Source organism: Delphinus delphis, chromosome 5 (assembly GCF_949987515.2).
Source record: "Delphinus delphis chromosome 5, mDelDel1.2, whole genome shotgun sequence".
Lineage (NCBI taxonomy): Eukaryota > Metazoa > Chordata > Mammalia > Artiodactyla > Delphinidae > Delphinus > Delphinus delphis.
Window position 1 is genome coordinate 136,878,469 of NC_082687.1, and position 23,752 is coordinate 136,902,220.

Consider the following 23,752-nt stretch of genomic DNA (forward strand, 5'->3'; position numbering starts at 1 on the left):
TGCGGGCAGCCCACGGGGAGGCGGGGTGGGCTGGGGAGCGTGGACACGGCGAGCAGGGCGGGCTCAGCGCATCTGAAGAGGCTCCAGCTGGGGGGCCGCCAGACTCCAGCGTGGGGGGCCCTCTGGTGCAGTGTGAACAGATCCAGGTAAAGTTCCCCAAACGTGCTTTTAGAGCAGTTTTAGATTTATAGACACATTGTGAAGCTAGCGCAGAAACAAACGTGCTTTCTAACACACTGCTGCTCCACAGAAGCAAGGGGCACCGTGAAGGAGGGGGGGGGGGGGGGAACGGAGAGCAGCCGGCAGACGCCAAGGCCGCCAGGCGGGACGCAGGGCTGAGCGGCGCGTGTCCACTCACTCGGACGCTCATGGGGCAAAGAGCCCCAGCTCCGGCAACCACAAACACAAATCCTCCGGGAAGGCCCACAGGAGTTCCAAGAGTGTGAGCCTGCCCAGACGTGAGCTCACAATTCAAAAATCCCCCCCCAAACCCAAGGAAACCCCACCACGAGAAAGAACCAGCAGAAATAGCAATTAACAGAATCTCAGACACTGGAAGGTTCTAATACAGATGTCAAATAACCATGAAATTGTGAAGAAATAAAAGTTGCAATACAGAAAAGAGGAAGTAAGGTGGTAGATATGAAAAATAACCCAACGGAACGATTGACAATGAAAACTACAACTGCTGAAATTAAACACTCAGTAGAGAGGTTAACAGAGATTAGAGGTTGAAGAGAAAATTTGGGGATTGGAAGACAGACCTGAAAGAAATCACACGGGTGGCAGCACAGAGAGGAGGCACAGGAAACAAGCAGCAGAGACTAGGCTGCACTGGGAGGGTGCACAGAGAGGAAATCCTGGCCAGCCTGCAGCAGGGCCAGCGAAACCCCCTCAGGAGTGAGAGCTGCTCTGCCCACAGGCCATCCCTCCGGGAACTTCTCCACGATGCCCACCAGGAAGAGGCATCCTGGGTCCAAGTCTCAGTTGTGCCGCATTTTCCAGGAGGGACTCAAAGTCTACAAGCCACAGCCTCAGGGATGTACTTCCTTCCCTTTCCCCACTTTGGGTAGCTGTCCCAAGAGTAGGCGTCTGTGGAGCCACAGGCTGGTGGCCTCTGTGTGCTGAGGGTTCTCCCCGAGCGGCCGGATATCCCCGCCCAACCAAGGCCCTAAGCTCTGCACAGAAATCCTTGACGAGAGGCAAGTTCGCTCTGGGATGGCTCCTGACACGAATCAATGCAGAAGGATCACCGGAACTAGGTACGCAGCCCTGCCTCGCGTCTCCCACCTTCTCTGTTCGCGACTTGTTATCCTGGCAACTGTCTCCATCCCAACCAGACGTTAATCCGAAAGTAGAGCTCTATGGAGACGCACTTCAATATCACCTGGACACAAAACTACTGTCCCGCTCCAAGTTTCCATACTTTTGGAGAAGTCGATGATGACTTCCTGACCAGATTACTTAACTTGCAAATAATGTATAATTATCATTAACCTAATTCTCCCATTTACTCTCTAATATTTATTCCATTTATAAGCACACACCTGGGAGTGACAGAGCTGGGCCATCACGTGAACCGACGTGAGATATCCCCCAAAAGGGCCCGCTGGATCCCTAGACAGCGTCTGATTCCTTGGCCGTTTTGAGAAGGATACGGAAGCAGGCTACGGAGCACATCACAGGGGCTTCAATATCAGAGGAGGTGAGGCTGAAAGAGGTGACACAGCGCAGCACGGGCGACAGGTGCTGTCACGGGAGGGGGCGGGGGCGGGGGCCAGCGCCTGGCGTAGGAGCAGATGAGACGGTGCAGGCAAGCAACCTGCCGACAACAGCCTTGGGGGAAAGGCAGGCCACCCCCAAATCGCTTCTATTGACCTTGGGATCGGCACGTCCAATTCTGACCCAATTACCGTTGTTGAGCCTGGCTTGCACTTTTCAAGCACATCCTGGTTGACAGGGGAAGCATCGAAAATGGCAAACATTCAGAAACCCCCACAGATAATTCCCAAAGAAGATCCCCCACAAAGGGTGAGAAGGACCAACTGCAGCTCAACGTGACTTTTAAAGTTAGGCATCCCCCAATTTCCTGGCCTGCTTAGACCACTATAAACGTTTTCACAAACTAAAACTTAACTCGCCTAACGTTTGTTCTCATACTCAGTATAATTTGTATCAACGTGTTTTCATTAGCCTGTACTTCTTGGGTTCTTCCCGCATTCCCATATCACACGCTCTTCTTATAAAAAGTGCAGCTGCAGAAAACAAGCTGCCGGTTAAAAGGTGCCGGAAAGTGAGCATTTTTCTGTGCTTACAGTTTAAACACATACCATAACTAAACAGCGCTAAAAAGGTCTATGATATGTCTCCAAGACTGGGGTTTACGCTAACGTAAATACATTTGCTTTTAAAAACTTACAAAGTATTTAGACACGTAATTTAAGTTCAAACGATCTCCATGCCTCAGGTCAGCCTCTTACACCTGAGAGCTCAGTGTGAGCTGATTTGGATCTATTCCCAGCAGGAAATGTGTCTGGGCCACACATGTGCACAGATATTTTATTTTTAATTAATGTTTTGAACGTTCTAGATAATTTCTATGAAGAGTGCTATATGATTCTGGTTTATCAAGGCCGAGTCTGTCAGTGACATTTGACAATAGCAGTTATGAGCATATATCATTTCCTAATGACGCGGTACATGGTAATATACAGATATATATTTTCAATTTTGAGCTACTGACAAAATTTCCTACTTTGAACATAAGAAATATTAAATAACCATCTCTGGTTCTTAAAATAAGAGACCAAAGGCTTGTAACTTGCCTAAACGTTTTGAAAAAAGAGATAATCCCAATGATGAAAAGCCTTAAGAACCTAACAATTCAATTTGCATCTAATTTATATTCATTTGGCCTTTTAAAAGCTTGATCCTCTAAGTTGTTTTTTTTTTAATATTTATTTATTTGATTTTTATTTGGCTGCACCGGGTCTTAGTTGTGGCATGCGAGATCTTTAGTTGCAGCATGAGAACCCTTAGTTGCGGCATGTGGGATCTAGTTCCCTGACCAGGGATCGAACCCAGACCCCCTGCATTGGGGGCGCGGAGTCTTAGCCAATGGACCACCAGGGAAGTCCCGATCGGCTAAGTTTTAAAGCGACTGCTCGCTGGACGGAGCACAGAAGAGAGCAGGGGGTATGGGGCAGGAAGACCACAAGGGGCGGGATGAAGGGCCATCGGACAAGGGATGGAGGGCCACCCTGCTGGTCCCACCCACACGCCAGCCCGCCCCCTGCCTAGAGCTCAGGGGCCTCCACAGCAGGCCACGACCCTCCACGGAGCCATCAAATCAATTCAGTGCATCGTTAGCAGCATTTGTGAAGAGATGAGACAAGATGGGATAGAACAACGTGAAAGCAAAACACCACGAATGCCCCGGGCTCTCCGCTGTTTTAGAGCCCGGCCTCAGAGCTGCACGTCTGCGTGCACGCGAGCACACACACCCCGTGTGTCCTGATGTGACACGCATCCCCTGCGCGGGCTGTAGTCCTGGGGTGGTGCGTGGAGAGCACCTGTGCAAACGTGGGGAAGCCGTGTGTGAACGGCTCTGAGAGCAGAGAGGCAACCTCTCCCTCCCCTTGGCCTGGAGCACCCCATCCGGTCCCTAGCGCTCACCTGCAGCCTCACCTGGAGAGCCCACTACCTGGGCTGCAGCTTCACCCACGCCTTCTCCAGAGAAGCCTTCCACAGCCATGACGCCCTGTACTCCGGTTACATACAGGACACGGGGTGACCTCCCATAGACCTCGAGGGGCCCGAACCAAAGGGGCAGTGCCCGCGCCCCAGCCCAGCCCGGATCCACAGCATTGCACACACACTGTGCACACACACACCCCGCACTGTTCCTTCCCAGCAGTTTCAGCCAGAGACAGCTGGACGCAAGGCTCACGTGCAGCAAGAAGAGTTCTAGGTTCAAACCACGACTTCACAGCAGAGGGTCTCTGCGAGCCAGAGGCTGTGGCGACAGCAGGACGACAGCACCACAGGTGTGCTCAGTGCTGCCCAGCGACCAGCGGGGTGGCCGGACACAAGGCGGGCTGGGGCTCACCAGGCAGCTCACAGCGCTTCCTGGGAGGGGTGGGGACAGGCAGTGGGGGCCTGCAGTCGGAGGGCGCAGGGGCCCCAGCTCAGAATGCAATCTGTGCGTCTCCTGTGTGTGTGTGTGTGTGTGTGTGTGTGTGTGTGTGTGTCCCAAAGAGCTCTTCAATCTCCAATAAAATCAGAAGAAACCGAAAACCCACAATCACAGCATTTTCCTAAGAATTTAACAGCTAGTATTTCCACTGTGCCCTTGGAGAAGCCTCAGATCATTCATTACAAAAACAAAAGCCCAAAGGAACACGGACGAGGTAGCACACGGGCGCCACACCAACGCTAGGGGTTTGGGGTGAGCATCCAACTTTACACGAGAACCCTCTGGCCTCACTGCTGAAATGAAGACGAAGATCCCCTCCACACTGGCCAGCCCAGCGGAAGAAAGACCCACATCCCCACTGTGTAGACAGGGCGGGAAGTCTCAGAGGGTCTGGGACAACTTTCACGTCTGCATCCCCACAGGACAGCCAGACTCCTGCAAGTCAAGTTAACGTAAACGCTGGCCTCCTGGGATGTCCTGGGCAGGAAGTGGCACTGAGTATAGCCTCAGACAGGCTCGCTCACCGGGAGCTCCTTCTGGATGAAGAGTCCACAGAATTCGAAGCCCCCTCTCTTCTGAACTTGGAGCCCAAACCCAGGAAACGTTTGAAACGTTTTCTCATGGAGGCCGAGGTGCAGCCAGCACTTGAAAACCTCTGCTCGGCGGAGCTGGAGCCGCTGCTCCCCAGGCGGGCCAGGGGCAGTGGCAGGGGGCGCCGGCCCTGGGGGTCAGGGAGCGTGGGAAGTGGGGAACGCGCTGGGACGGCTTCCACTCACTCAACAGAACGCGCGCTCCTCCAGACGCAGGGTGCCTTCCACAAACCTGCAACCCAGGAGCTTCTGCGAGGGGCTGGAGATCAATCCGGAAAGTCAAGTCCCCGCCGTCCCGGGCAGGCAGGTGTCCCGGAGCGCACGGCACAGAAGGGGGCCGACGTGGGGCAGAGCGAGCGGGGCCTCCAGGGCCCCAGGCAGGAGAGCCAGCGGGCGAGGAAGTATAAGGTCAGACAGACTTGGAGGGTCTCGGAGGGTCGAACCCTGGGGCCTGCTGACCGCAGGGCTCCGGGGTCGGGGACCCTGGCAGGAGCAGGGCTGGGCCCTTCCCCCAGGCCTCCCGCACGTCCTAAGGGACGCATCTCCAGATCTGCAGAGGTGGGGCGGGGAGGGCAGCCTTGAAGTAGCAGCGGGATGCTGGGACACAGACAGGTCCTGCTGTTTCAGGAGGAGGTGGGCCCAGCTTCCACACCTGCCAGATGAGAACCGTGTGCTCAGAGTCGAGGGGAGAAGCACTCACTGAGGGGACCCGGGAGAAAGGAGCCGCCTGCGGCCACGCAAACAAACAAGAGAAAGGAGGGACAGGACGCAGGGGAAGCCCAGTTCCAGGTGACCCAGCCCCTTACAGAAGAAAGGGAAGATGTGAACAAAAGGGAAGATGATCGTTTCCTTCAAGTATACTAGGAGGCCTTCTTCTTCTACAGATAACAAGAATCAGAGCGTTAAAAAGGGAGAAAAGAATTTGTGCAGCCCACAGATCAAGTGGGGTACAGTGGACGGTCCTGGACAGACCGAAGCCACTGCCCCATGCAGTTTTCAGGTGAAGAGGCCTGGGGCAGAGCAGGCCTGAGTGACTGGGGTGCACCCAGCATGATGGGATGCCCGCTGGCAAAGACCGCTGGACACGCAGCCCGGTGCCACCCCGGCTCTGGTCAGGACCACCCAGGGCGGCAGAAGCAGGAGAAGCCGACGTGGGGGGAGAGGCCCGTGAGCACAAGTCAGCTCATCTGAGCTAAAAAGAAACTCGGTCAACTGAAGGGCTCCCTGACAGCCCATGAAGCTTCTCCCGGAGAGGTTCAGAGAGAGCGGGCCCCGCGCCTCAGACACGCCAGCCCACAGAAGGGCGCGAGCTCAGATCTGCCCCTGCCCACGCCGCCCGCAGCCAGCGGAGGGCCAGCCGGGGTCCTGGCGTGCGCTCTGCAGGGAAGGGAGCAGCGGCCCACGCCTGGCCACCCTGCGCCTCCCGCTTTAGGTCCTCACTGCCCCAGCACACGGAGCTGCCTTCCTCCGGGGCTCCTCCCTGGGACGCAGTGCTCAGCATCGCATCCCCTCAGCTGCGCCTGGACCGCGCCATCCGCTCAGCGGGCGCCCGCCGCCTTGGCCGCCATGCAGCCCGCCCGCTGCGGCCGGTCCTGACACCTCCCTGCTCAGCGCCGCCCAGAAAAGACTACTGTACCGTTTTTTACAGGGCAGCCTTTATTTTCAAATCCCACCCAAAGCCCAGCGCACGCAGGGGTGAAGCCCCTGGTGTCAGGCAAGCTCTCTCCGCGGGACTCCAGAGCCCAGAGGCACCTGCTGGGCAGAGGGAAGGCCGCACGGAGCTGCCACACCCGACTCCCAAAGACTGCCCGAGTGCGACGCGGCAGAACCTGTATGCACGCCCGGGACCCACAGGGCTGAGCGCCCTCCCGGAGCAGCCGGGCCACCGGAGCGGACGCCCAGACGGGCCGGACATCTCCACCCGGCGGCACTGGGTGCTGTGGACACGGACTGTGGGTCTGGCGCAGTGAGAGCAGAGCGGGGACGCAGGGTCAGGTCGGCCGAGGTGGTGCCCACGGCGGTGCCCGGGGCCCCCGACCTCACAGGGGGCTGCTCCCACAGCCCAGAAGGCGGTGTGGAGCCTGCCGCGGGCTGCGGTGGCGCGGGGTCACCAAGCTCTCCGGCCCGGCCCTCTGCTTGGCAGGGCTGCCTCGCCGGACGGCACATGGCCAATTCTGTCGCAGCCCTCCTGGGCCGCGGCCCGGCCACAGCGCGGAGCACCGCCGCGGCCCCCCACCCCAGTGAGCCAGTCAGACACGGCAGGGGCGCTCGGGCACCGCTCCAAGGTCCGCAAGGGGGTCCAGAGAGGGAGCCCACTAAGCCTTCCTTCTTCCCGCAACGATTTCTCGCGCCTCCTCAATATGCGATCTTACTAGCCCCTGAGGCTGTAACAGCCCATCGCAGTGTGGTTTAAATATGATGATCGCGTTGTTTTGGCAAAGGGGCAGATACATTTCAAAGTCTACTTATATTGGACCTCATTCCTAAAAGATGGGGAGGGCTTCCCTGGTGGCGCAGTGGTTGAGAGTCCGCCTGCCGATGCAGGGGACACAGGTTTGTGCCCCGGTCCGGGAAGATCCCACATGCCGCGGAGCGGCTGGGCCCGTGAGCCATGGCCGCTGAGCCTGCGCGTCCAGAGTCTGTGCTCCGCAGCAGGAGAGGCCACAACAGTGAGAGGCCCGCATACCGCAAAAAAAAAAAAAGATGGGGAAACCAACAGGTTCATCTGGCCAGTGAGGGCCTTGCGTTCCTGCCGGGTCCACATCCATCAGCTTCCCTGTGCGCTTCTTAGATGGCTACGGGAGATGTATCCTCTCACGGCTCACGGGTTCTCCTCTCCAAGATGAAAGGCGCTACGAGAGACACAGCGCCCTTCACAAGTCATGGCTTTCCTTGAGCACATGCACACTGTGGACGGGGCCCTAGGGTTCCTGTGACACACCCATGGTAGAAATGGACAATCTGAGGCTCAGGGGAGGCACAGAGCTGGCAAGGGGAGGGCGGCCTTCCCACACGGGCCCCCCAGCCCTACTGCCCTTCACCCCAAGACGTCTCTCACTAGGACTGACCTGGAGGCCACGGCGCTTTCTGCCCCCTTTCCCACCGGCCCGCGGGCAGAGCCGGCCGGACCCGGAGGACTGCACACTGCCCTACCACCTTCCAGCCCATTTCCTATTGCTTAAAATATGACCTTACCAGCCAGATTTTGTTATTTGCTGGGTTGATCATTTGCAAAATTTCAAAATGAATCCAAATCGTTTATGTAGGCAAGTAAAAGGCAGATTTCTAGTGATTTTTTTTTTCACTCAAAAAACATTTTCTAAAACTTGCTTCTATATACCATGGGAACGAAAATGCAGCCTACATATATGTACAAGTTAGTAACTGGTCAATTGGTGCATATATCGGACACAGTGTATCCAAAGTTCCCTCTTCCACCAGGACGTGAAATGGAATGGACAGGAAACGTCAGTACTCCTGCAGAGAGGGCCAGAGGCAGGCAGGCAGCAGGCCCTCCCGTAAACATCGAAGCCGCCAGCCCACCCTCTCACGTGAGTTTTATCAGTACAAGGAGTTTTCAAAATACATAGTAAATATTTTTAAAATCCATTAAAATCTGCACTTCCTTCACAGGCAGGACTCTTGGCCTGTCCAGCAGACCTACTTCTATTTTCTATTTAAAGGGAATGATGCAGTCATTTTCCTAAACCCAACACCCAAACCAGTCACTTCTGAGCAAGGAGTTCCTCCTGCTGTTCTCTACAGAAGGCTCTAACTAGACATCAGGAGAACATTTTAAGATGAAACAACTCTCAGAAAAGAACGAATTTAAACTGGTACCCAGTAACTGGGAACAATCTTTTGTAAATAATTTAAATTTATGTTTGCCTTTACATCAACACAGCACAGCCACGAGAGGAAAGTAAAAATTATTTTTTTTATTTAATCTCAAATCTTTTAAAAACATTTTATAGTAAGTTCAACTCTATAAGCTTAGATACTAATCAATCATTCCACACGATTGCCAGTAAGTAGTTCCCCGTGTATGTTTATGAAGCAGAACCAGCTCATTACATTTTGAAATGCGAGATCTATGCAACCAGACCACTTTGCTGTACAACCGACACTGACACGCTGTAAATCCATTTTAAAAAAGAAAACTACACTTCAATTTTAAACAAGAGAAAATGTTAGCTATGAAACAGTAATTTAAAGAGTAAGAAAAATTGTAATACAGGTATCTGGTCGAAACTGAATATCTCAACAAAATTAATTCACTCATCTTCAAAATCTATTACAGTCACGATGGTAAGGGCAAGGAAACACGGATGCTCTCTGTAAGGCTGACTTAGGACGCGGGCAGCGTCCCCCCGAAAGGTTGGGGGGGACCGGTGTGACCGACCCCCAACCCAGCCTCGCTCTGGGTGTTGGTCTGTGGTCCCAGAGCCAGGCTTTTTCCTCCACGGGACTCACTTCAGGCTCCACGATGTAGACACAAGAAAGACATTTTCAAAGTTTACACTTAAAAGCTACCATTCTCTAAACAGGCTGAAAATAAAGCAGTAACCAAGATGCCAAGTTTCCTTTAAACAATTCCGTTTAAGTGACGAGAAACATCTGGAGTTGCTTACCTGCTGACTGTTTAAAACGTGAGTCTCCTTTGGCAACCCTTTTTCCAAATTCATCTTAAGACAGGAGAACTTCTGACCCGCACCAGGCACGCAGCTCTAAAACACACCATGCAGCCCCGCCGCACGCCTGTGCACGTCAGAAAGTTTAAAGACATTTCAGATGAAGTTCCATCCTGCTCCCTCCGTAACCCATGGCAACAGGACACTGCAGGAAGCTGTGGTTTGCCAGGGATTCAGACTCTATCTCAATTGTCTCGTACAAAGAAAAAAAAAATCCGTTTACATAAATCACGCTGTGAGATCATTTTAAAAGTATTTCCTCTACCAAATCAGAAGAATAAACCTTCAGCTGATAGGGGTAATCGCTCAGTCGGCACAGCAGCTGCAGAGAATTTGTTTTTAGCAGCGTGGTGCAGTGCGCCGGCTAATTACAGAGGCTCACGAGTCTATTGTGAGCTCCACGTGCACGCGTGTGCAGGGCCAGCCCTGGGAACCTGCCGTGTTCCTAAGACCTGTCTCGGGGCCTCGGCCCCCGCTCCACGATCTGCCGTCTGCCTCCCAACACCTGACACAACCTGAACGCGAGGGGGCCATGGCAGGTCCTGGTTTTAAAAGGCAAGAAGGAAAGAAAAAGAAAACTGTTTCCAGAACCTAGGTATCACTGCAGAGCTACCTGCTAGCTTTCTGGACATTCGGGATAAACTGCTCTCCCCAAGGTGCTTCCCTGTCAAAACCTCTCCGCAGCAGGTGCCCGGGGTCTCGTCTGAGGGGCTCCAGGAACGGCCCTTGCTCCTGGCGTGTTAGACCAGGAGGACCTCGGCACGCATCCTGTCCAGGGCTGTGGGCGCAGTGGTGCCCATGGGCCAGCGGGCGGGGATGATGGCCTGGGGCTGGGGGTCAGGCTGCCAGCCGGAACGCGCGAGCCCACCGTACTCTGTTTCCGTGGGAGAAACTCGCACACGGCCAGCGTGAGTGTTCTGTGCACGGGCAGAACTCTCAGAGATAACCAGCGGGCACTGGCTCGGGCTTCCTCAGACAGGCTTTCTCACACAATAAATGTACGGAAGCAGGAGAGGGGAAGGAGCAGAGGCTGCCACGGTCACCCTCTCCGCCACCACGGAGCACAGGAACAGGCCAATGGGGGATGCCGGGGGCTGTGATGAGCCAGCAAGGGGGGGTGGGGGAGACCTCGCCGGCTGGCGGACAGCGGGGGAGGGCTGTGTGGAGGGGCAGGGAGGGGACCCGCAGCCCCACCTCTCCCTCTGTGCAGCTGCCCCTGCCCCGGGAGGGGGGCTCCAGGACATAAGAAGCCACTCCTTCCAGCTCCCAGGGTCCCCGGTGCCCGCCTGGCCTGGAGGGGCTTCGAACCCTCTCCTTGGCAGGGCCTCATCTTAAAGAAAGGGGGGGCGCCCTTACAAACGAGGCCCTCTGGGCACACAGACGCCACGGCGGGAGGAGCTGTGAGGTACACGCTGCAGGCCTGCAGGGCTGAGACACGGCGCTAGACACAGCAACATCCTTTCCACTGCCCAGCCTCCCCTTCCAGCACGTACATACGCACACATGCACCCATCCACGTGCACACCTTCACACACACACCCATCCACGTGCACACCTGCACACACGCACCCATCCACGTGCACACGCACCCATCCACATGCACACGTGCACACAAGCACATGTCCAGAGAAAACCCGCTGGAGGGCTCTGGAAAGACAACCATGGGGTTTTCAGTGATCAGTTGAGCCCGTGACTCTGTGACCTGATCATCCTCCTCGCTGATTTCCGAGGGGCCTGTACTAATTCACAGGGTTTTGGCGGAGGTACTGGCCTCCCAGCCAGAGCGGGGGCCAGCAGCATCCTAGCCCCAAAGGCCCACCAGACAGACCCTGGAGATGACCACCAGGGACCAAGACGGGAAACAGACTGCAGGACAGGCCACGCCCACAGGGCAAGCAAAGGACCTCCTGGGACCCTGGGAAAACCTAGCACCCAGGTGCTGGGCCGCCCAGGTTACCACTTCGGTGTCAAACTTGTCTTTATTTTAATCATTTCAGACAGAAATATATGTGTCCCTGCAGAAGCAGAACAATTTCACTTTGCGTGTTTATCACGTTCAGCCCAAAAAGCAGCCCAGGACCATCAGGGTCCAGGTGCAGCTGTCCCCTCTGGGTTCTTCTGTCCCTCAGGCTTTCTCTGTCTCCTCCTTTGCTGTCCGTAAGGCAAAGAGAGGAAGGGGTGGGGCGAGAATCTGGCCACAGACTCCCCGGTACTAGATGGTGTCCTGGGCAGCCCAGAGCCCAGCTCACTTCCTGGGGAAAGAGAGGTGCCCGGAGCTCCTGGAACAAGTGACCAGGACATTCTGAGCACCAACCACACCCACCATCGCATCCTCCTTATTCTGGTGGGAGTGTTGACCCGGGGCCACAAAGCCCAGCACAGCCCCCGACAAACCCAGCAAGTGCTGGTTCGGGCAGGAGAAGAAAAGGCTGGTGGCAGCAGACGGCGTGGAGCTGCCCAGCTCAGCCTTGACAGGACAGCCCCCTCTGTGAGCTGAGGCCAGCCACCCTGTTGGCGCCTCCACAAGAGAGCAAACGGCTGGAAAGCAGGGGGGTCTGGGGGGCACCCCAGCCTGGAAGCCCGAAGACAGCACCCGCGGGCGAGTCCTGCAGCTGGAGGAACACAGAGGCCTCTATTCCCTGGGGCCGCACCTGCCCGGGGGTCCGTCCTGAGCTAAAAATGGCATGAGAGTCCCTGTGGGGTGCGCAGACCCGGGTCAGGGCAGCTCAGGGAGTATGCTGGGGAGGTGTTCCGGCCAGAAGGGACAGATGAGGGGGCATCCAGCGGGAACTGGGGACCCTGGCGAGCTGCATCCCCGGGCCAGGGGCTGCAGGTGGGGTCTCAGGGCCAAAGAGCTCCTTCTTCGTTGTGGGTTCCTTGCAGAGTCACCTGTCTCCCCAGGAGCCTCTCACCAGTCACCATCCCCCGCCCCACACCAGTGCTGGAAAAGGGAGGGCACATTCTCCTTAATACCCTGGACCCACCAGGGCTTCCCGAGGCTTCCGCCCAGCCCCGGGCACAGTTGGGCCTGGAGGGGACAGACACGCGCTTTACTCAAGGTTCAAAGTAACCAAGGGAGATGAGCGCAGACAAGCTCAGAGACAGGCCTGCGTCAGCCTGCCCGGCCCCTCGCCCCTTCACGAGGGCAAGGAGGCCGGCGAGGGCCAGACCACCCTCACTCGGGGATGCCCAGGCTTCCCAAGGAAGAGGCTAAGTGGGTAAAAGGCACAACCGGAGGAGGGTGCACAGCGACCGTGGTGACCGCCGTGGGGAGATGCTCAGGAAACGCGGCCTCACCTGCCATCCCAGCTCCTCACCCCAGGCCTCCCGCGGCCGCCTCAGGGCCTCGGCTGTGACCCCTGTGGGCGGGGACCCTCGAGTCTCCCCACAGCGCTGCCGAGGTGAGAAGTCTGACCATGCGCCATCTACCTGGCCCAAGCCCCCCACTCCCCAACCCCTCCCCTCACCCGAACCACCATGCGGCCCAAAGGGTGACCCTAACTGTCCCCCCTTCCTGCCCCGACACCCCTACTGCTCATTCTCGGCTTAGCAGCCGGAGGGACCCTTTCCAAACCCTGAAGCTGCCCTGCCCACCTCCTACCCACCCACAGCACCTGTGCCCCACCTCCCGCCCCTCATGTCCATGCATCCCTGCTGGGAGGCCAGCTCCTCCGGGGCAGGGGTTGGTGTCAGTTTTGTCCAGTGCTGTCCACAGAGCCAGAATAACGTCAGCACACGGTAGGCGTTCAAAAACGAGTCACTGAATGAGGAGACACTCAAGGTACTGAGAAAACCTAGTATACGTCCCTGAGTTAATAGGATCTTAAAGAGAATTAAGATCATTTCCTATGTGCATAGTTTAAAGAGTAGACTAGCATGTCAAAAACCAAAAAAAGCAAAAACTGGCGGTCCAGTGGTTAAGACTCCGCGCGTCCAATGCAGGGGGAGCAGGTTCAATCCCTGGCTGGGGAACTAAGATCCCACACGCTGCACAGTGTAGCCAAAAAAAAAAAAAAAAAAAAAAAACTAAACAAAATTTTTTAAAAAATAAGCAAAAACTTCAAAGTTAAATTCCCCTAGAAATAGGAAAACAGCAAAAGTAAGAAATGGGTAAAAAGAGCTTGTTTTGAAATGTCTGAGTAGATTTCACCCTGGATAATGGGACTTCTGGAAATCGCCCAGTGTCCCAGAGGTGAGCCAGAGGTGGGAAGGAGTGAACCAAACCAGACAAGTGGCCACAGCCGGCAACCGGGCTCTCAGTCTCCGGTCTGAGGCCCAGCTCGGGGTCCTGCTGCCTTTGCTGTAGGGGGTCAGTCTCAGGGGCCAGCCCAGCATAGCTCAGGGAGCTGGTGCAAAGCAGCTCACTCGACCTCAGCCTCAGCATCAGAGGGACCAGGCGAAGCCCCCTACCCACCAAAGCCCCCTGTCCCTCCAGAGCAGAGAAGTCTGGACAAGTGGCCAGGGAGGGAACCGCGTGGCCTCAGCGCCCCCTGCTGTCCAGTCCGGGCACTGCCAGTCCTGCTAACAACCCCTGGGCCCGCTCAGGTGAGAGCAACCAGCACAGGCTGCCTTTGACGGCCGGAGCAGGCAGGCACGGAGAAACTCCTGCCAACGGCCAGCAGTGGCTCAGCCAGCTCCACGCACAACATGGGTCAACGGCCTCCAGTGGGTGACGGGGAGGGGCAGCTCCCGGAACCTGGGCTGGGGCACTGTTCCCTTTTAGGCCTGCACTGCTCAGCTTGGGACCCCTGCACCGGGCCCCACTTCGAGGCCCTGGGAGCCTTGAAGACGCCCCACAAACGCGCAAGGCGCTCTTTCTGAGACCGGCTCTACACACTGCAGGCAGGGGCGGGCCTGCAGTGCAGACTCCACTCTTCCTGCCCCGCCTCTCGGGTCCCGCCCTCCTTGGCGACCCTCCAACGTTAGCAGGACCAAAACTCACAGAAACCCACCCGACGCTTGCACACCTCCCGTCTCGAGAGCCCTCCAGGGAGGACGCCCCCTACGGCCCCCGCCTCCCCCCACCTATCACCAGCTCCCCTCCCCTCCCTCCCCCTTCGTCCCCCGCGACGCTGCCCCACCAAGTCACAGGGAAAGCGTAGCCATATCGCTGCTTCTCTCCACGGTTCTGCACTGGACATGCCACCACGAGCCACGGCCACACCGATGGAACTGTGCAGACACGTTCTCTGGTGTCCATCTGCCCCCGTGACACCTGCACACCACGAGGCAGCCACAGGGCGTTCTAGCACGAGCCAATCACACTGTGGGTAGGAGAGGTGGCCTCGTCTGGGAGGCTCACGACAACGCCGCCTTGAATTGCTGCCCGTCTCCTGGTCTACACGGTGCCGTCTCAGACATGAGGGATGCTGAGTCTCAGGACACCTGTGTCTTCAGTGTCCCTAGTGACAGCAAACACTCCCCCGTGCCTGGCAAGAGTCTGGCTGCTTCACGTCTGCACCAACACTCACACCGTCCGCCAGTCTTTTCCACTCCAGACCTCCTGGGGTGTGGACCTCACTGGCTGCAGCTTGCCCCCCTGGTGACTAATGTGGCTGGAAGCCTTTCCAAGGCCACATTTGCCGCTGTGGATCATCTCTCATCAGAGGCCTGTTCGAGTCTCTTGCCCACTTTGCTTTGGTAGGTGTTGTGAGGAGCCTCCGTGGGTGACGCACTCATGTCCCCCCGCCCCGTCCTTGCCCTCGAGGGAAGGTGCGCTTGCGTGAACATAGGTTCCGAGTATTCGCTGAGTCAGATTCAGCCTTGGTCTTTATGGTCAGTGCTTTTTGTGTTCAGCTTAAAAAGCCTTTCCCTCCCCAACACCACGGACATGCGCGTCTACTTTAACCCCTACTGACTCGCGTTGTGCCCTTCCCAGGGAGACCTGCGACACAGCTGGATTCACTGCGTTTGCACGGCGTGAGGGAGGATCAGGTTCTCTTTCACTGTCTTTTTCCATGTAGACCCCTACTTACCCCAGCACCACTGAAAAGACCACACTCCCCCCTGCTCTGCACACACGGCCTGACGTCCACAGGTGCTGGGTCTGTTTCTTGCTCTCTCTCCTACTCCGCTGTCTGTCTATCCATCTATCTGTGTGCCGCCACTTCCACAGTTTTACGTTTCTCTAACTTTATAATAAGTTTCAGCAGCTCATAGAGGAAGTCTTCCTACCTTATTCTTCTTCAAGAATATCTTGGCTACACTTGGCCCTTTGCATTTCCACAAAATTTTTAGAATCACCTTAAGTTCCACAAAACAGCTGTTGGGATTTTGGTTAAAATTACATTGAATCTAGATGTCATTTTCAAACTGTGTCCACAACTGATTTTTGTATAGTGATCACATATCCAGCAAGCTTGCTAAACTTACTCATTAATTTTAAGAATCCATAGATTCTTTTGCATTTTTCCATGTTACGATCACATCATGGGAGAATGATCACACTGTCATTTTCCTTTGCACGTTTTTTTTTGTTTGTTTGTTTGTTTGTGGTATGCGGGCCTCTCACTGTTGTGGCCTCTCCCGTTGCGGAGCACAGGCTCCGGACACGCAGGCTCAGCGTTCATGGCTCACGGGCCCAGCCGCTCCACAGCATGTGGGATCTTCCCGAACCGGGGCACGAACCCGTGTTCCCTGCATCGGCAGGCGGACTCTCAACCACTGCGACACCAGGGAAGCCCTGTTTTTTAACTTCCATTGTTCTACTTTCTTAGTACACTGACTAGGACTTGCAGTAAACATTTAAATGGAAATGGTAACAGCAGACATCTTTCCTCGCTCGATCTCAAAGGGAAAGCTTAAGTCTGACACATACAATAGGCTTTTTTATATCCTTATCAGGTTAAGGACGTTCCCCTTAATCCCTATTTTGTTAAGGTTTTTTTTTAACCATGAACAGATACTGAATTTTACCAAATGCCTTTCCTACTTCTGTTAAGATGATATATGATTTTTCTACTTTGTTAATGTGGTGAATTCCACTGACTGATTTTCAAATGTTAGAAAAACACTGTCCTTGGAACAAACATGAACAGCTGGATCCAGCAGACATGATGTAGTTTAGGACCTTCCACCTCTCTCAGCAGTGAGCTACCCCATAACCCTCCTTTCCTCTAAGGCGTCTCTCAGGTTTCGGTGCCAAGGTTTTGGAGGCCTCATAAAATGAGAGGACCTAAAGCCTCTTTACTGATTGTTTTGATAGGTTTCTGTTTCATTAATTTCTGCTTTGACCTTCATCGCTGTCCAGCTTCTACTTCCTCTGCGTCTGTTTACAGCTCTTTTCCTAACCTCTTGAGGTGACTTCCTACTTTCCTTCATGTCTAACATTCGCTCATAAAGCTACAAATATTCCTCTAAGCTCAGTTTTAGCTACATCCCACAGGCTTAGATGTATTTTCTTTATCATTCAGAATATATTCTAATTTCCACAGTGATTCTTGGAACTCTAGATCACTCAGCCTCTCACGCTGGACGTGAGTGCGGTATCTCCTCTTTGCCACTGGTTTCTGCTACACCTGCCTGTGGCCAAGGACAGACTCTGGGTGAAGAGATGTCCATACCTGTTGACACCTGCTTTATGGCCCAGCACATGGTCAGCTTCCCACGTGTTCCACAAGGAGGAAAGGATGAATTTACTGGGTGCCGCACACATGAGTCCAGCAGGTCAAGCTGGTCAGATCCTTTACCTCTTACTGAACTTTTCCTGCTCAGTCTGCCAGTTACTGAGCAAGGAGTTAAAAAATCTCCTACTGTGAGTACAGATTAGTCCAGTTCTGTTCCTACTTCTGTCAGTTTTTGCTGTAGACATGTTGAGACTGTGTAACGGAATGCAAACAAAATTTATAACTGCAGCTCCCTGCTGCCTCACTATGACGAAGGCTCCTGTCTATCTGTGGGGCGCTCTGCCTGGGAGACCACTTTGCGATCAGTGCAGCCCCGCGACCAGCCTTCTGATTAGTACTGCACAGTGTCTCCTCTTCCGTTCTTCCATTTGCGTTTGATGTGTCCCTAGCAAACAGCATAACCAGACTTTTAATGCTGCCCTGACAGTCTCTCCTTTCTAACTGGGATATTTGACCCCTTTACTGTTATTGTAACTACCAGCACAGCTGGACTGAACCCCCTCACGGAGGCTGCCTACTGGTCCTTCCTGCTTTCCGCCCTTTGTCTCTCCTTTCCTCCTGTCTCATCTTCTTTCAAATTCAACATTTTTTATTATTCCATTTCTTCCTTCTATTAATTTAAAATTTACTTATTATTTTATTATCTTCGGTTACCCTGGAGATTACAACATGCATCCTTACCTTATAAAACTCAAATCTTCATCACACCTTTGTCCTCTTCCTAGTGGAGCTAAGCTCCCAGAAGCAGCTGGCCTCCATCCCCCGCCGGTGCCCCTCCCGCCGCGCGGGACGATCTCATGCGCTTTCAAACCAAACAAACCACAGCCCCTCTTGCGCACAGGCGCACTCATTTGGATTGACTGACACAGTCACCACCTTTGCGCCCCGTCCTGTGCGGCCCTTCCTGGGTCCTCCTCGCCCAGCGTCTAGAGGGCCCTCCATCTGAGTCTGCTCCAGGAGGCTCAGCCTGAGACACGGTGTCCCGAGGGCCCAGGAAATGGACTCGGAACCGGCCTCCTGCAGAGGAGCCGGGCTGGCGGCAGCCGCAGGCAGAGGCCCCGGCAGGGACAATTAAAGGCAAGATGTGAAAGCTGGTGCCTCTGGGGAGGGGGCCAAACAAGGGTGTGAGGCCCAGGAACGGGGATGGCCCAGAGGCCGCCTAGCACACCTGCCGAAGAGTGTGGGACAGAGGGAAGAACAGACAGACAGGGAGTTCAGCAGGCCTCCCAAAGGCGAGTGTTGAAGTTACTTGTGCGTCTGCATTTTGAAATCTTCAGGCAAAAAGGTCGCGGAGATTGAGTCCCATGTCTCTAACATACTATTTTGACAAAAGAGGTTCACAGGTGATAGAAAGATCATGTGCCCTGCAGTCCGTGGTCTAAAGAACACTGTGCCTGCGCGTGGCTTCTCATCTGTGAAATGGGGACACTCAGAGGGAAAGGGGAGGGGAGGTCTGGCCTGCTCTCAGATAACAGGAGACCCCTGGTGTCTGTCGTGACGAGAAGTAAGCGGTGACCGCAGGGCCTGGAGCGCTTGTCCGGAAGCAGACCTCGAGCCACCACCGAGCCACACGCGCTGGCTCATGGTCCCCGGGGGCTCAGGCCCCTGCAGAGACCCTTCTCCCAGGACGATGCAGAGACGACACCTGGCCAAACTCCCAGAGGGAGAATGCAGGCTTGGGGGGGACCCCCCTTCTTGGGACCCCGGAGCCCCGAGGCCCTGAGCAGGGGGGCCTGTTCCGGCCTCAGGGTCCCCGGGGGCTGCCCCACGGCCACTCCCGCTCCCACCTCCCAGTACCATGTGCCCCGCTGCCCCAAAACCCACCCAGGGGGCTTCCCTGGTGGCGCAGTGGTTGAGAGTCCGCCTGCCGATGCAGGGGACACGGGTTCGTGCCCCAGTCCGGGAAGATCCCACATGCCGCGGAGCGGCTGGGCCCGTGAGCCATGGCCGCTAAGCCTGCGCGTCCGGAGCCTGTGCTCGCAACGGGAGAGGCCACAACAGTGAGAAGCCCGCGTACCGCAAGAAAAAAAGAAAAAAAAAACACCCAACCAGGACTCTCTGAAAACCCTCTGGAATCAGTCCCCCTTCTCATCTGGATAATGAGGTGATTTCAAGGCCCTTTCTAGCTCTAACAGCCAAAGATTCCAGCTTAGCATCAGAACACAAACTAACTTACTGTTCTAAGCAAAAAAAAAACCCAAAGTCAATTTATTCCAGATAATTGTTATTGAGTTTGTAAGAAACTATGGTTAATTTTTAAAACATTACTGAACTCAGATGTTTGCAAACTCATGCTCACAGCAGCATTAGCCAATTAGCCAAGAGGTGGGAGCTACCCAAGGGTCCATCATCAGACAGACGGATAAACACAATGTGGGCCATCCATAGAGTGGAATATTATCCAGCCTTAACAAAGAAAAAAATTCTGACACCTGCTACAGCATGGGTGAACTGCAAAGATACTCTACTAAGTGAAAAAAGCCAGACACAAAAGTCAAATTCCTGAAGGCAGAAAGCAGGACAGTGGGTGCCAGGGGCTGAGGGAGGGGAGGGGGAGTGAGTGAGTGAGTGATGGGCACCGAGTTTCAGCTGTAGGAGGTAGGAGCCTTCCGGAGTTGACGGGTGATTTTTGCAAAATGATGTGAATGTACTTATTGCCCCAAACTGGACACTTAAAAATGGTAAATTTTATGCTCTATTTTACTACAATTAAAATATATATCTACTGACACCCTAGACAAAGGCAGAAAACAGCCACAAAGAAGATATTTTCAAAACCTTTATCTGACAAAGGATTTGTATCCCCAAAATGTAAAGAACTACTACAAAATCTATTTTAAAAATAATAAAATAAATAAAATAAAAATTTAAAAACTACAGGAAGGACATGAATAGGCTACTAATTCAAAGAAGAGAAAACCTGGGCTTCCCTGGTGGTGCAGTGGTTGGGAGTCCACCTGCCGATGCGGGGGGGCGCGGGTTCGTGCCCCAGTCTGGGGGGATCCTGCGTGCCGCGGAGCGGCTGGGCCCGTGAGCCATGGCCGCTGAGCCTGCGCGTCCGGAGCCTGTGCTCCGCAACGGGAGAGGCCACAACAGTGCGAGGCCCGCGTACCGCAAAAATAAATAAATAAATAAATAAAAGAGAAAACCTGAACAGCCAAAGAGCCCGTGATGGAATGCTCAGTCTCACTCACAATCAGTGAAATGCAAATTAAAATGAGTTGGCATTTTATTGAAACAGGGAAAATTTCAGTTTGACAGTACCAAGTGCCGGTGAGCAGGGTAGCAAGGCCCCTGGTCCTGCTGGCGGCCAGAGCCTGGGTGAGGCTCGGATGAGACTGTCACAGCAACTGACTCCCCAGAACACGCTCTCACAGCCCCGGCTGTGCACACGGGCACCTGCATGACACTGTCCGCTGCAGCTCCTCTCAGAGAGGTCTGTTCCCAACCTTCTATCACGTGGCCAGCAGCAGCAGAATGGATAAAAATTTGTGACATATTCATAATGGAATGCTACATAACAAGTAAAATAAACTGAGGCTACAAGGTAAAACTTGGAAGCATAATGCAGTGTTACAGAAGTGGCAGAATAAGACATGCAGTATGGTTACCTCTGTGTATAAAACACACAAAATGAACCAGTGAAAGGACCACGGCTGCCAAGGTCCAGGGTGAGCAGGGAGGGACGACCAGGCGGGCACCTAGGATTTTAGGGCAGTGAGATGCTCTGTGTGACACTGTGATGGTGGCTGTGTGACCTCAGTCCATCTGTCCAAAACTTTAGAATGTACAGCACAAGGAGTGGCCTCCATGCACGCTATGCAACCTCAACTAATCATGTACCCAGCATGGTGGCACATGGGAACTCTCTGTACTTCCTGCTTAGCTTTTCTGTAAACCCCAAACTGCTCTGAGAGTAAAGTCTATTAATTTTTTAAGGATTACAAATCAAAGAAGAGAACCACACAAGAGGATACTCTCGATATGTGTGGATCAATATCATATCTTTAAAGGGGGTATGGGGCTTCCCTGGTCGCGCAGTGGTTAAGAATCCGCCTGCCAATGCAGGGGACACAGGTCTGGGCCTTGGTCTGGGAAGATCCCACATGCTGTGGAGCAACTAAGCCCGTGCACCACAACTACTGAGCCTGCGCTCTAGAGCCCATAAGCCACAGCTACTGAGCCCACATGCCACAACTACTGAAGCCCACACTCCGCAACAAGAGAAGCCACCGCAAAGAGAAGCCCGCGCACCATAACGAAGAGCAGCCCCCGCTTGCCGCAACTAGAGAAAGCCCACGCGCAGCAACGAAGACCCAACGCAGCCAAAAATAAATAAATAAATAAATATTTTTTAAATAATAAAAAAAAAATAAAGTGGGTATGAAACAGAGCAGGACCCTGGGGGGCCTCCTGGGGACGTATCCCCCAGTACCTCCCCCTCCCTCTTGTTTGTAGCAAAGTTTTAGCCTCCTAGGCCCTCCCCAAATTCCAAACTGCAAATTTAACCAGAGAAGTGAGAAAATGCAGAATCAAAAGAAAACAGTCGAGCAAGACAAAACAATAACAGTTTAGCCACTGAACAGTGTCAAGGACCTCTAGTTCCTCCTCAAGGGCTCTAGATAACATCTGAGCTGTGTCCTTGAGCTGTTCTGCAGGTACTAAAATCCCCACCAGGTGGAAGAAGTTATGCAGGCTGCCCACCAGCATGTAGACCCCCAACCGGCTGGAAGGTTGATGGCTGAGATTCCTGAAACATCACCCAGTTACCTCACCACCAACCAATCAGAGAACTGTGCACAAGCTGATCACATCCCCAGGACCCCCTACCTCACACTGTCTGTAAAAGCCCTTCCCTGAAATCCACTGGGGAGTTTGGGTCTTTTGAGCATGAGCTACCTGTTCTCCTTGTCTGGTGCCTGTACTTTCCTTCCCCACAACCCAGTGTCAGTAGATTAGCTTTTCTGTGCGTTGGGCAAATGGACCCAAGTTTGGTTTGGTAACAGGCAATGATAGGCCCCCGAGGGTTCTTGTGTCTAGTACGGCATCTGGCGCGTAAGAGAGGACGGGACACACCGTGATGCGTTGTAGACCAAGGAGCAGAGGAAGAGGGTCCGGATGGGGCAGGAGCGGGTGGGGCAGGGGAGGGGCTGGGTGTGCATAGAAGCCCCACTTGAAGACTGAGTTTACAGGAGAGGGAGAGGTGGTAGAAAATGGGTGGGATTCAAAGGAGATTCAGATGTATCATTTTTTAAAACCTGGAAAATGAAAGAAGAAACCCTAAAATGAAGTTACCTCAAGATCATCGAGGGAGCGGGTGATGCTCAGCCTCCTGGACCTCCCGAAAGATCTCCGGGCAGAGGTACGCTGAGCCGGTGGCAGGAGTCCAATGCCCCGCCCGAACTTTGAGCCCTAAAACAAGAAAAAGACGTCGTTACCCTCTTGGGAGGAGACACTAGTTCTGCCTGACACACCGCCTGGAGAGACCGGAGGAGAGGAGGCCTCAAGGTCGTCCAGGTCAACCTCACATTACGAACGAGTCACCACAACCAAAAACGCAAAGTTGAAAAAAAGAGTCATCCCAGGGCCCCCGAGCGTTTGCTGCGCCACTTCCAACTATGTGTCCAGAGGACAACCCCAGCCTCAAACTCCTCGCCCAAGGGCAACGGGAAAACATGTGCGCATGTCTGGGAAAGCACAAGTGGGCGGAGGAAATCATTAGTGATATAAAGGCTGGTTTTCAGCAAGCTCGTGCTTTCACATAATTTTAGAAGCATTTTAGGAAATTAAAGAATCTCTAGACATTCAGCTGGTGTCTGAAGACCAAACCAACCCAAATGCATGAAATAACCAGCCATTAAAACATCTTATTCTTTCTCTGGGAAACGACCAGAATTAATTCGCTGTCATCATGCCAGACATCTCCCCAAATGTGGTTCCAGCAAATGTCATCACATTTTAAAAATAAAAAGCATCACAGCTGAAAATCTTTGACTTCCTGGGTACTCAAAATCCTAAATGACCGGCTTCAGGCATCAAGGAAGCTACAGGTTTCTAAGGACTGCGAGGCCTCAGGCACTCTCTGCTCCCCACCTGCGTAGGGACCCGGGCATCTTGCAGAAAGACAAAACCTTGCAGCACTCCCTTATAAAGCTCTCGGGGCTAAGTTTCTGCACAGCCAACCTCGCAGACACCACCCCCCGCAGAGCAAGCGGAGGGAGAGAAAGATCCAGAAGAACTAACAGGGAAAGAGAGGGAGGGAGGGAGACACAGAGACACAGAGAGCGGTAGACACAGGGAGAAAGGAGCTGACTCAGGGAGAGGAGACGCAGAGACAAGCCAAGGCTCCATCTCAGATGCGTCGTCACCACCAGCAAAGGGCTCCCCGGGCGTAGTATCGCGTCACCACATGTGTTCAGCAAACCCTAGCATTCCAGCAAGAGCCCAAGAGAGAAGCCGTGTGCACACTGTCCCAGCAAACGCATCCTCCGTCTCTGCGTGTCCACACCAGGCGGTGATGTGTCGCCAGCCTGCCCACCCGCAGTCCCCAGGCCGGTGGCGGAAAACAAGGGTGACACAGAGGGTGCTGGGAGCACAGAGGGCAACACAGACGCCCCACGGGGCTGCCGTGGAGCTGGGGCTAAGGGCAGG

General features: G+C 54.2%; 1 protein-coding gene across 4 annotated transcripts in view; it reads right to left on the bottom strand.

Moving 5' to 3' along the window:
* The window catches only part of RGS12 (regulator of G protein signaling 12), a 117,506-nt gene that overhangs the window by 51,081 nt on the left and 42,673 nt on the right, over positions 1-23,752 (bottom strand). For 3 of the 4 annotated variants that reach the window (XM_060013044.1, XM_060013043.1, XM_060013045.1), the window contains exon 4: positions 22,397-22,513. In XM_060013044.1, coding sequence (XP_059869027.1) covers positions 22,397-22,513 — 117 coding nt within the window. Of the gene's footprint in view, positions 1-9,416; positions 9,543-22,396; positions 22,514-23,752 lie in introns of those variants that run through there. The other variant, XM_060013046.1, reaches the window with a different exon arrangement.